This window comes from Oryza brachyantha, chromosome 2 (assembly GCF_000231095.2).
Source record: "Oryza brachyantha chromosome 2, ObraRS2, whole genome shotgun sequence".
NCBI classification, from domain to species: Eukaryota; Viridiplantae; Streptophyta; class Magnoliopsida; order Poales; family Poaceae; genus Oryza; species Oryza brachyantha.
Genome location: NC_023164.2, coordinates 7,621,297 through 7,633,717, shown reverse-complemented (window position 1 = coordinate 7,633,717; position 12,421 = coordinate 7,621,297). Strand labels below are relative to the sequence as shown.

General features: G+C 37.4%; 1 protein-coding gene across 1 annotated transcript; it reads right to left on the bottom strand.

Moving 5' to 3' along the window:
• Window positions 1-2,233: 2,233 nt before the first annotated feature.
• On the bottom strand, window positions 2,234-10,720 carry LOC102701416 (protein phosphatase 2C and cyclic nucleotide-binding/kinase domain-containing protein). Its single transcript, XM_006647100.3, has 16 exons — window positions 10,485-10,720; window positions 8,326-8,390; window positions 7,121-8,206; window positions 6,699-6,830; window positions 6,388-6,612; window positions 6,168-6,293; window positions 6,012-6,074; window positions 5,493-5,578; window positions 4,711-4,942; window positions 4,294-4,604; window positions 4,129-4,207; window positions 3,964-4,030; window positions 3,573-3,850; window positions 3,253-3,440; window positions 2,624-2,780; window positions 2,234-2,504 (listed from the first exon to the last, which is right to left on the bottom strand). Exons 3-16 carry the CDS (start codon window positions 8,189-8,191, stop codon window positions 2,259-2,261), a joined length of 3,261 nt encoding a protein of 1,086 aa, XP_006647163.1. The 5' UTR covers window positions 8,192-8,206; window positions 8,326-8,390; window positions 10,485-10,720; the 3' UTR covers window positions 2,234-2,258.
• Window positions 10,721-12,421: the final 1,701 nt, after the last annotated feature.

Below are 12,421 nucleotides of genomic sequence, written 5' to 3'. Positions count from 1 at the left end.
TTTTTCAAACCGAATTTTGTATATTGTAAACTATATTTCTATTGACTCTTTTTTCTTTGATTAATGTGGAATTTTTTAGCGTTTCTAATGTGTGTGAATTTCTAGGCTTTTTTCAGGATTAATACGTGGGTTTTAAGAGTCTTGAATTAATATATATATAAGGATATCTCACGATTGTCTCCTCACATGACCATATGCTTTCATATAATCTATAAGAGATTATCTCACCCATTAACTATGAGGTGTAAATCCCAATCATATATATCTTACTATAAATTTCATAGCAAACCTAAAGACTTATGTTGTAAGAGCATCTCCAACAGTTTCTCTAAATTTTACTCTCTAAATGTTTATTTGGAAACTCTCCATTTTATTTGTCAAGTCAAATTCATCATTTACTTCAACAACCTCTCCATCCATCCTCTCTATTTCGAGTCTATGACATCAGGACCCATGTATCAGTATCTATACTCATTAGTATCCTTCTTTCTCTCCCTCTTCCTCTCAACCGACGGCTAGGGATGGCAGCGGACGATGACACAAACGGTGGCGATGACGACCTGCGGACTAGGTGGCGGCCTGACCGGACAAGGCATCGGCAACGGTCAACCGCACGATGCACTAGATGGATGGCGACACGCTCATCCTCTGCACGGCGACGAGTGGCTAACTGGTCGGGCGGCGGCGGCGGGCTTCGACAGCGACGGTGATGACCCTGGATGATGGCAGTGTCTAGGCTGCAGATCTAGATAGCAACGACCTTGGCCGAATGCGGCGCCCGACCTTGGCCGAACGGCAGCGGCCTGGCGTGGGAGGCAGTGAACATGACATGGGTGGCGGCGGCGGCGGCGGCGACATGACATGGGCGACGATCTGGCGCGCGTGGGGGAAGGAGGAGATGGGAGAGAGAACGGTGGGAGAAGGAGGAGGATATAATGATTCAACATATTATAATCCTTGTAATGTCTTGGGTTAGAATATATCCAACAACATGTTCTAGCAGTGTCTTAGGTTAAAATATATCCAACAACATGTTCCCTGTAATGCGTCAATATTATTGGCTTGGTATTTCCATACCATACCATGATACATCAAACATAATTTAACCAATATATATGCTAATATAATCATATTTGTTTCACATATGATAGAATCAGTGAACATTAAGAAATAGTAACATACCATAGAGAATTTCACGAGTAAGTGACATACTCAGTGATCAATCATAAATTATCTATTTTAAAGAACACTATTTATAAACATGCAGACATAATTTGGGATACAATTATCTTACAACTATCTGTATGGAATATTACTGATAGTTTGAGCTCATGGCAATGTAATTCAAAGGGATCGAACAACCTAGCAGAGAAATTCTGAGGATTTAAAATCCTTCAAATTCCTGTGAAAAATGTTTCCTATGTGGATCAAAATCTTCTACATTTACTATGATAATCCTACAATCAAAGTTTCTGTCAAAAATCCTACAATCCAAAGAGCCCTATTTGGGTTCATGGACTAATGCTGCTTCATCCTTATTCCTTACACAAAAGGCTGTCACCAACCAGTAGTAGTTTGTTGTTTTCCTCACGGATGGCTGGAACAATTGATACTACACTCATCTAGTTGAAAACCTGCACAAATAACATTTCAAAAAAAAAAAATTTCTGCACAGACAATCCATCCAAATCATGTAGGTGGCATTCGAAGTTGCTTTCTGCTACGTTGCTAAGCTAATGCAACAAATAAGGGGTGAAATCAGAAAAAGAGATCATTGTTGGAAAGTACAAATTAACAGATTTGGAGCACTTCAAATTCACCAAAAGAACTCAATAATCTACTGCACGGATTAAAAGCTTAGAAGTCACTTCGGACACATTGCTCCTGTCCTCTTGGCATAATTTAATACAAAATTACATACATACATAGGCATTTATAATTTTCATCTACAGAGATGAATGGTACTATAAATTAATTCACAAATGAAAAAGGGTCTGTACATATATACCACAGGAATCATTAGTTCTCCCTGCAGACCAGAATTGGTGCCTGACTGAATTACTGCAGTACCAAATTACAGGCACCGACCAAATGGTTTCAAGTTGAGCTGATGATTCCTCTATACAGAATAATTGCTATGTATAACCCATCATTTTGACAAAATTTCACATGCTGTAAACATGTATGTAATATATTTTTTTTTTTGTCCGAAAGCTAAAAGTTCTCAAACGTATTTTTTGTTCACGCAGCAACTGAGATTACCAATCCTGGATCCATTCTGGAGCAGCCTGATCAGCCGTTTCTTCACTTGGCATGGATGTGGATGCTGTCATGTCCTCTGTAAGAGTTTCTACATAGCTGTCGACGCGATCGGTGATTTCTTCAGGTACTGTGAAAGTACCATCTGCTATTCGCTTCCAGTCAATGCCATCAAACCAGGGGTGCCTTTTCACAGACTCAGCTCCCTTGGCTCCGAGGCGTGCATTTTCGTTTACCTCAAGTAGCTGTTCAAAGAAATTCACAGCAAGTATTTTGTGTTAATATAGTAGGAAATCCTGACAATGTGAATAATAGATGAACCACTAAACTAATTAAGAAACAACAAATCTTCATTGGATATAACCTTTGTTATAAGGTCAACAACTTCTGTGCTAAATGTTGCTGGCATAACAAGGTGTCCCTTTGCAATCTTTGCAAAAGGCTCTAGCTCACTCTCCCTCCAAGAGCCAAATGGCATGTCTGACTGCAGCATGAAATAAATCAAGACTCCAAGTGCCCACCTGATCATGAAAAGCCAAAGAACCATCTCAGCTCTTAATCTTTAACTTTTCTTTTAGAACTCTTAATCTTTAACTGAACAAAGGCATCCATATCAGCATACGTGCTTTCATATAAGCGTTACACTCATTGGCACCATGTATGTGCTACTTTTAAGATGAAGGTGGTGTAAGAAATGCTATTGTGGGGTTATCTCACAAAAGAATTTATAATTTGACATATGGCTTCTATTTGATTCTTGAGTGAGTTTCAATCTCCTTTGACAATGTCAGACGTTCAAGGGAAAAAAATGTCAAGATTTGCATGTGAATCTTGAAGGAAGTACCTTCATCCCAGAATCATCGGCATTTACATTAGGATCATTGTACACTTGAGGACAGACACACTATAGCCATAACTTGGTATTGGATAAAATTCAGAACATATGTATGACATGCAAGGCTTCATACTGGAAATTGATAAACAATCACTTACCAGTCAACAGAAAATCCATGGCCCCTACCGAGAACTATCTCTGGAGCTAGTGAGTCAGCAATCCCACATATTGTGTATGTCCTTTCACCTTCCAACTTCTTTGAAAACCTGAAGTCCACTAGTTGAAGATGTCCTGATCGGTCAACCATAAGAATGTCTGCAGAAACACCTCTATACAGAATGGACCTCTGAAATTGCATATACTATGCATTAGGACTTATGTCAAGAGAATAATGTACATATTTTTTTGTGGATTAGCCTGTTAGAAGAAACCCTTTACAACTTTTCACGTGTTAGTTTTTCATTAAGCAAAATATTACCTGATGAAGATTTTCTAGAGCTACAACGACGGAGGCTGCATAGAATCGTGCAGATGACTCATTCAGTGGTGTGTGAAGGATTGAAGCCAGTGAGCAACAAAGGCAACAATTCAGCAGTATTCCTAGGTATGATTGATCAGCACAAGTACATAGAACTTCTGGAACAGAAGTTGATTGGCTCAAAGATTTCATGAGATCCTTCTCATCAGTTACTTGTGCTTCCTTATGAAGGTCTTTTACTCTCTTGATGTAAAACCTTTTTAAGCTTTTGATCTTGTCTGGTCCATGATAAGCCAAAAAAAGCAGAAAAAGATTAGATAAAACACAAGAATGTCTATTACAGATTAATTAATCCAATAATAAAGACCAATGAACAAACTGATTATCATACCAGAACCTCTTAGTTGGACAAGACCAATCTCACTGCAATCAGCGGCATATATGCACATTTTCCATTCCTGTGAATATATATACAGTCATATATAATTTCAACAAAACCTTTTCTGATAAACAACCAACATGCTAGAGGAAAGGAAGGGTAGTACTAACCCCCTACCAAATCAGATAGCTGCACTCTCCTGAAAGCACTATCATCATCGTCCCTATGCCCTTTAGGAATCAGGGAATCTTTAAGCCTACATACATCCCACAATGTGACAAAGTTAGCAGTTGAGAAAGATTTGCTCGGCCAACTATGTGAAAAATATTTCAGATGCTGTACTTGGCATCAGACTGAGAAACTTTTGGCAAGGTCCCAACAATTGAGTCAAACTTCTCCTTCCCAATGGTAGAACAAGTGACGTCACCAACTGACGTAGCAGTAAAAGCAATTGTTTCCCCAAAGAGAGCCCATTCTCCAAAGTGTCCCCCTTCATCTATCTCAAACACGTAATTACCATCTTCTTGACTTGATTGGACCACCTTTGTTTGGGAACTAAGAAGATCCCAAGCATCTGAATTTACCTGATCAGCACCCAATTTAAGTTTCACATGACCTCTTTGAATAATATATAGGGAAGATGCGTCATGATTCTGAAAAAAACCCATAAAATAAGTCAACATAAAGGAAAAACTCATTAAGTTTGCACAAAAATATCCTAACAAAATTACAAAAGGAAACACTTCCACATCCAAGTACCTTGTCTACTATCATTTGACCATCTGCAAAAGTTACTTCAACAAGGGAGTCAGCAAGTTGACTGAGTTGAAGTATGGTCAATCTTGTAAACAGCTCCACTGATCGGAGTAACTTTAATGATGGTATATTTGAAAACTCTGACATCAGAATTCCCCGAAAATCCTCTCTCTTTAGAGCCCATAATGTTCCAGTAGTCACGGCACGAACTGAAGCTTGAAGTGGCTTGTTATACCTGTTTTTTCAATAATAGTAACTTTAGTCTATGTCTGAATTCATTCAACTTTCCATCATATACATGCATAAATAGACAGATATACATTTTAGTTTTAGTTATTTTAATGCCTTCTCATGCCATGGTATGGTGGGTTTCAGACTCAAAAGTGATAATGACAAAAGTTATGTTGCAAAGTGTACATTTGAGTACATTTCCTTTGATCAGTTGGATGGTCTACATATAGACTAAGAGAGGTGGTCAGTACACTTTAATGCACACCAGAGTAATGTGTTCTCATGAAAGAATCAAGTGATTCGTATATGTGTTTCTGGATGTTAGATAGTAGGACTAAGCTCCATGCTTTAGAACTGTGTAGGAGACAGTAAAGTGTTAAAGAGTATAGGAGCATTATAGGCACTATGTTTTCCTGTTGATTTTATCTTCTCTTCGTCGTAACTGTTGTGTGATACTTCACTAATCTTGAAGGATTTTGTGATATCTTAAAGCATGCTACAAAAATAAAAGTAACATAATGATGTAATAAACAACACGTGAATACAAATCTCACATTAGTGCTAGCTCCCCAAAGGAAGATAGTTTGTCAGCGGTATACCGATGTAGAACCTTGGTCACTTCCTTTCCATCTTCTTCCTGCTTTTTAATTTTTATTATTTTATCAGCCTAGACTTTGAAATCAGTGAACAAATGTTAAAGAGAAAACTACATTGTAAAATAGTTTATTTTTTATCTAAACTCAAGTCCAAATATAAGAAATATGTGTGAAATTCAGTGACAAACAGTGGCATGGACCTGTATATTTCCCAGAATTTTGATGAACAATTAGCACATAACTATCAGACAAACAACTGTCTGCACTCTGCAGTATCACTCAAGCATTTGTCCTTAGATCAAAGTATAAAGGGAAAAACAAATAGGAAATTCCATCTCTAAAAAATGTTTATTGACTATTTTCAAACTAAGAAAAATGATGACAAGTACAGGAAATGGAGAGTAAGTTTTAGCACCCTATGCAAAAGCCAGCTTAATAGAACTTTAGCATTAAATACATGTAACTAAAACAGGATACCTGGACGGCTAGGACTTCGAACTCACCACTCCCAACTACATAAAAGCACTCGCCTTCTCCACCCTGCATCACACAGTCCATCATTAAATACTCTTAGAAGCCCAAAAAATTCATAAGAGTAGTGGTAAAATAAAATAAACATAGAAAGATACCAACCTTCTGCACAACTATATCCCCAGCTTTCACCTCGACTCTTTGCATACAATCAAGTAAAACATGGCACTGAGAGTCAGTGAGCTTTCTGAACAGGAAATGGTCATGCAGTATACGCTCAATATGTGCCTTCATATAATTTTTTCGAACACGTCAGCAATGGGACATCAAGAACACCTGAACTAATACAAAATTCGACAGTGATGAAATTGGTAGATCTTACTTGCTCTTCCCATGTCTTGCGATGAGATGGGGATGGAGGGACCCATAATTGACCATTTTCCAGGGAACTTTCAAGTGCTCTCAGCCGTGCACGCGACAGATCATGCCTGGAACGCTGGTTCTTGGGATTCAGACTTATTGTCGATGGTGATTCTGAGCCTACCAATTCTACTACTTGTTGGGAAGGTTGTAAAGATACTTTCATTACAGTTTGAGAAGATTCCACCTGGTGAAAAGAATAAGGATCATTCTGGGAACCAAATGAAACCAGTGTGGTCAAAACAACATAAGTAAAAGATGAAAAATCCATACATCAGTTAACCCGTTAATATGAACAACTATGATTGTAATGTCATCTGTACGAGTTTCATACTGTAGCCAGAGGCGATAGGATTCAGCAACAATGGCAGCGCATGCATCACGAGGATCCTTGTATTTAGCAATCTGCAAATTCAATACATAAAGTTGAATATAGTTACAAGATCAACACTACAATAATGTAAAAAGTAAATTAAACAAATTCTTTTAAGAGATCAAAAATCATCTGAAAATTAGTATCAACAAAACTATTTGACCTCTTTAATAGAGAAGTTGACTCATTTTTATAAACATCGTGGGGAAGTCTTATCCAACAAATTATTACAAGGGAAAAGGGAAATCAATGAATTAAAATGCATATAATATAAAGAGAAAGATGTGAATTGCATCTTAAGCAAAAGGTAGATGTAACATACCATGTCGACAACAGTTTGACTGGAAAGAAACTCAAAAACTCCATCACTAGCAAGAACAAAGAATGGATGGTTGGCATTTAGCTCCAGGGTAAATATCTCTGGATTAGCGACAACACCAATAGATTCAGCGACAGAATCTCCAATGCTACGAGTAAAAGCAGTTCCTGGATACATGCCATTTTGCACCCACAACCTTGGAGGATCACCATCATCACTTTCCTCAGTACCCCAACACTGTACATTTGGGTTCTTTAGTCCCTCTATTTGATCCAACGTCAGAACCCTAGCACCACACTCCTTGACTCTTTCAAGCTCGTCAGTCCTATAGGGAGTTTGATCAATGGACAGGTCAACAGCAACAATATCTTCACCTCTTTTTTCAGCAATAACAGCACGTGAATCACCCGTATTTGCAATGTAAATAGTTTTGCCCCTCACTAATACAGTGACTGCAGTAGTACCACTCATAGAATCATCCAAGCTATCTTCATGCAGCTGTGAATTTGTTGCCACAAAAGCAGAGTGAAGAGCCTGAACAGCATCAGTACGTAAACAGTTATCTCTGAGAAGGTTTTCGCATACTTTTCGCTTCACAAATTGTGAACACTGAGCTCCATATTCTCCATGGCCATCAAATACACCAAAGAAATGGTCGTCAGGATTTGTTCCAAATGGAGTATGTATACAAAAACTGTCTTGGTTTGGCTTGTCCAATGATTCTGGGTAGTAGCCTCTTTGAGACAAGTAGGAGTATCTCATATCATAGTTTCCTATTGGGACTCGAACTTTACGTGAACCTTCTGGCGGAAGAAACTGTGAAGATACCCTTGAGAGTCGATTGATACCAACATTTGAGTCCCTTGTAATGTTCATTTGATGCAATCCATCATCATCTTCATCTAGGTCATCAGAAGAAGCATCCGAAGCACTAGAATCTGTCTTTCCCCTATGCCGGCTGGATTTTCCCCTTGACTCTCTTGGGGAGTCAGGTGTTTGTCCAAAGCATCCACAGAAGCACAAACAGCCCTTATAATGTGGACATGAGCACACCTTAGAAGGTGAGCAGCCCATCAGATGTTAAACCAGCTGGGTAAGAGCAAACAGGCAAAGAGAACATGAAACTAAGAAATCTCCACCCTAGTTATGAACTATGCAGAATCTGAAGATCTTTAAGAGCAGCCACAACTTTTATTGATGACTCTTACTTCTTTATAAAGCATAAAGCCTCTTTCGCAATCCAACAAATGAAATGGAGGAACCTGCAAACCATCTTTAAAAAAAAAAGAAGAAGTCAGTTACAGATAGATGATAATTTACAACTGAACAACTGTCAGATGGAAGTTTTTTTAACCCACTCAAAAACTTCTTACAAGCAAAACTTTGAAGAGAAGCCAGGTGCAGTTACGACATTATGGATACAGTAAATAAAGGAGGCAAGGAGTGATTCCTTCATCCAATAGTCCTTTGACAACAGTAACAGCAACTTGCCTCTTTTTTTTGTGTGTGTGCATGACATAAGGCATAGAGGTGACACAGTATGTACCTGCTAGACTAGAGAATTTCAAAAGGACTGAAAGTGGCATGGTAAAAATGAATGCAATTATACTCTCAACTGAATGGAGGAAAAATTAATCAAAATTTAACAGAAAAGATAACTATTGAAGTTCTGAAACACGAAATTTTGAGTCCAAATATGCATCGCCATGAGATTTGATAAACTAAACACTGACCTACTCATTATTGACAGAAACTTAAATATGCCCAAGTTATAGAAATATTGTGCAAGTCTAGCTTTCATCCAAGACAAGATAACGCACAAAAGGAAAAGTACTAATGTCAGAAACAGGTCTAAATCACTGGCCACTAGAAGGACATGTGCACCACAAAACTACTGGACAAGTTCAAAACGACATACAGAAGAATTCTGACAGTGACAGCCCCAACCCAGGAACATCATTTACAATGTTATCACAAAACTCCTTAGAAGATGAAAGAATTAAATATTTAAAGGAACATAAAGAAGGGAATAATCACAGTTATGTGTGAAAGACAGACAAAAACATTTTTTACGAACGGAATCTTTATATTTGTGGAAATTAAAAAATGAAGAGAATCACCACACTACAAACTGTTAAATAAGAGATGAAGAGAATCATCACACTAAAAAATAGGACGAAAATTGTAATATACTATCTCCGTTCCATAATAACCTCATTTTTCGTTTTCCCGTGTCCAAAGTTTGACCATTCATGTTTACTTAATGACCTTATTTGAAAATTTTGTTAAAAACTTAAAAAAATTAGTCACACATATTATTCATGTTTTATCATCCAGTAAAAATAAAAATATTAATCGCAAAAAAATTAAAATTCAAATAAGACGAAAAGTCAAAATATTATATCAAAAAACTAAAAAATGATCTTATTTCAGGACTCGGGACGGGACGGAGGTAGTTAATCTTATGCTGTGAGATATGTGAGATAGATTTCTAGGAGAAAAATTTTCCAAAAAAAAATTATACATATTGTGAGCGTTTCTCCTTCTTGATGGCGATTTTCTTACTCCAATTAATCTACAAGCTAAAAAAAGAATGCTCTAGCTTCTAAATGGATAAAGTTGCATGTGTTTGCCCAGTTGAACCAGTCAGTCAGTTCCACAGCGAGGAAAAAGTTGGGGGCGAACTTTATCGTGAGGCAGTCGAATGGCCAGAAAAATGTGAGTGACGTGACAAAGCCTCAATCGACCATTTTCTTGAAACCCTAAATCCACGTAAGTATATATATATAAATAAAACCAATGCTGCTATTGACAAAATGCTACACAAAAGAAAACAAAATGGGGTTTTCAGGACACAAGAACCAGATGATCCGCCGTCCTCGGAGAGCCCTAACCTCTGCAAAGAGAATGGAAGAACCGTTCTTCTCCCAACCTCTGCACCTTGAGATGCAACTGGGGTACCCTACAGGCTACAGTTCATGGAAAGGGAGGAGCTTTACAGTCACGGGTGTGGGAGAAAGAACAAAAAAAAAAAAACAGTCTGAGAAAGATGAAATTCAGGTAACAGAGTTCCATGGTCTGAAGTATCAGGGCAGCTGCATGTAAACAAAAATCGTCGAGGAAGCAGTACTAAAAAAGAGCAGTACAATTTCGTTAATCAGAAAAAGAAAAAAAAAAGGAAGAAGAAAAGAATCAGGCAAAGTGAAGCCGCAAGAAACCAAGAACCTGACAGACACGCGCAGATTAGATAGAAGTAGAACACTACACTCCATTCCGCAGGCGGTTGATGAGCAACCAGAGTGGAGTGAAGAGGCCAGGGAGAAAAAAGGGAACAAATTAAGGGGAATAATTCCTGCAAAGAACTTACAGCACGCAGAGATCGCCAAGAACAGGGAAGAGGAGAAGCGGCGAGCTGCCTGCCACGCGGCCGGGCGGTGCGGTGCGGTGGATGGTGGCGGTAGTAGGGCAAGGAAGGAATCGGTGACGGGGAAGACGAAGGAGGAGGAGGAGGTGGTGGTGGTGGGAATCCCACGAGTCGCTGCTGCCTGCGGGGAATGGCGATGGGGGGCAGAGGAGGCGTCACCCGGCGACAACGCAACCGCACCCTCCCCTCCTCCTCCTCCCTCTAACAGTTAAATGAAGTATTTTTTTAATAAATATTTTTTATAAAATAATTTTAAAGTCACACATTTATTTTTTAAGATTTAAAGGTAATGGTTAATTAATTATTAGCTAATGCATCGTTTTGTTTTATATGTAGGGGAAGATGTTTCCAACCCCTCTCGCCGAATGCTAGGCTAGCGGTTGAAACAACCTTGTTCCGCTTCTAGGCTCCTAGCCTCCTAGGATGTAGATTTGATTTTCCTTTTTCGAGAGATTTGAAAGAAACAATTAGGTCATAAACTTTTAAGTTTATGTTTCAAATATAGGTATATATTGTTCTGTAAACACTCCATTAATATCACTGACTTTTGGACACATATGTGACCATTTATCTTATTTAAAAATATTATATAATTATTATTTATTTTATTATGATTTATTTTTATCATTAGAAGTACTTCAAGCTTGACTTATATTTGTACATATTTACATAAAATTTTTAAATAAGATGAATAGTCAAACATATATTAGAAATCCAATGGTGTCGAACGTTAAAATTCAAAAGGGAGAACTAAAGATAGATGAAAAAGATTTATTTTCCGCCATTTTAGCAATAAATTTAAATTTTCAATTACTTAGATTCCTTTTTCAAGTACCTCATTGGCTTAGCAATCATTCAAATGATTGAAATTGTGGGAACCAGCGCGAGAATGCTCTTTGTCATGGTATAAATTTTTAATTATATAAATACTTATATTTTTATGACTTATTCAACGTGAAATAATTTTAACCCATAGGAACAGAAAAGATAGAATAATAGGAATATGCACCATCATCAATCATAGAATTTCTTTCAAAATATTCGAGTGGTTAGAATTTTTTTATGTCTTCCGTGCAACTTGTAGGATAGGAGAGCTTCTTTTGGTTTTTATATACTTTATTCATACAAACTCAATGGCTTTATAGGAATTAAACATTAGAAATCCAAATCAACAGCATTGCCTCCGAACCGAATAGGTCTAAATTCAAATCAACAGCATTGCCTCCGAACCGAAAAGGCCCAAGCGGAGATATTATTACTCCCTCTATTTCATAATGTAAAATATTTGACACTTTTAATTATAACTTTTGATCATTCGTCTTATTCAAGAAATTATGAAAATATCATTTATTTTTCTTGTGACTTACTTTATTATCAAAAGAACTTTAAGCATGACTTATTATTTTTTTTATATTTGTACTAAATTTTTAAATAAGACGAATGGTCAATTGTAACTAAAAAGTCAAACATCTTTCATTAAGAAAGGGAGGTACGGAGGTAGTACTTTTGAGGTAATTTGTCCAATTACCTGACCATACTCGATAAACAGTTGTTTTAGAGACACACATCCTATACATGTGGTAAGTGTCATTGATATATGAGGCTCATTTTCTTCATGCCTAAATGTTAGTGATACCTACTAGCAAGTTCAATAGTATAGCCAACTACTAGCTCTAATTTATCTATAGTCAATCTAATCGTCAATTCATATAATAGTTACCTACAAAATATTAATATATGGTTCCACATGTCATACACATATTTTGTCTTGTAGCCTGGGTATAGCTGACTACAAATTAGTAGCCCACCTCTCTTCTCTCTTCCCTCTTATCTTTTTAAAATATGCTTATAGTTAGCTTATAACATGCTATTGTACCTGC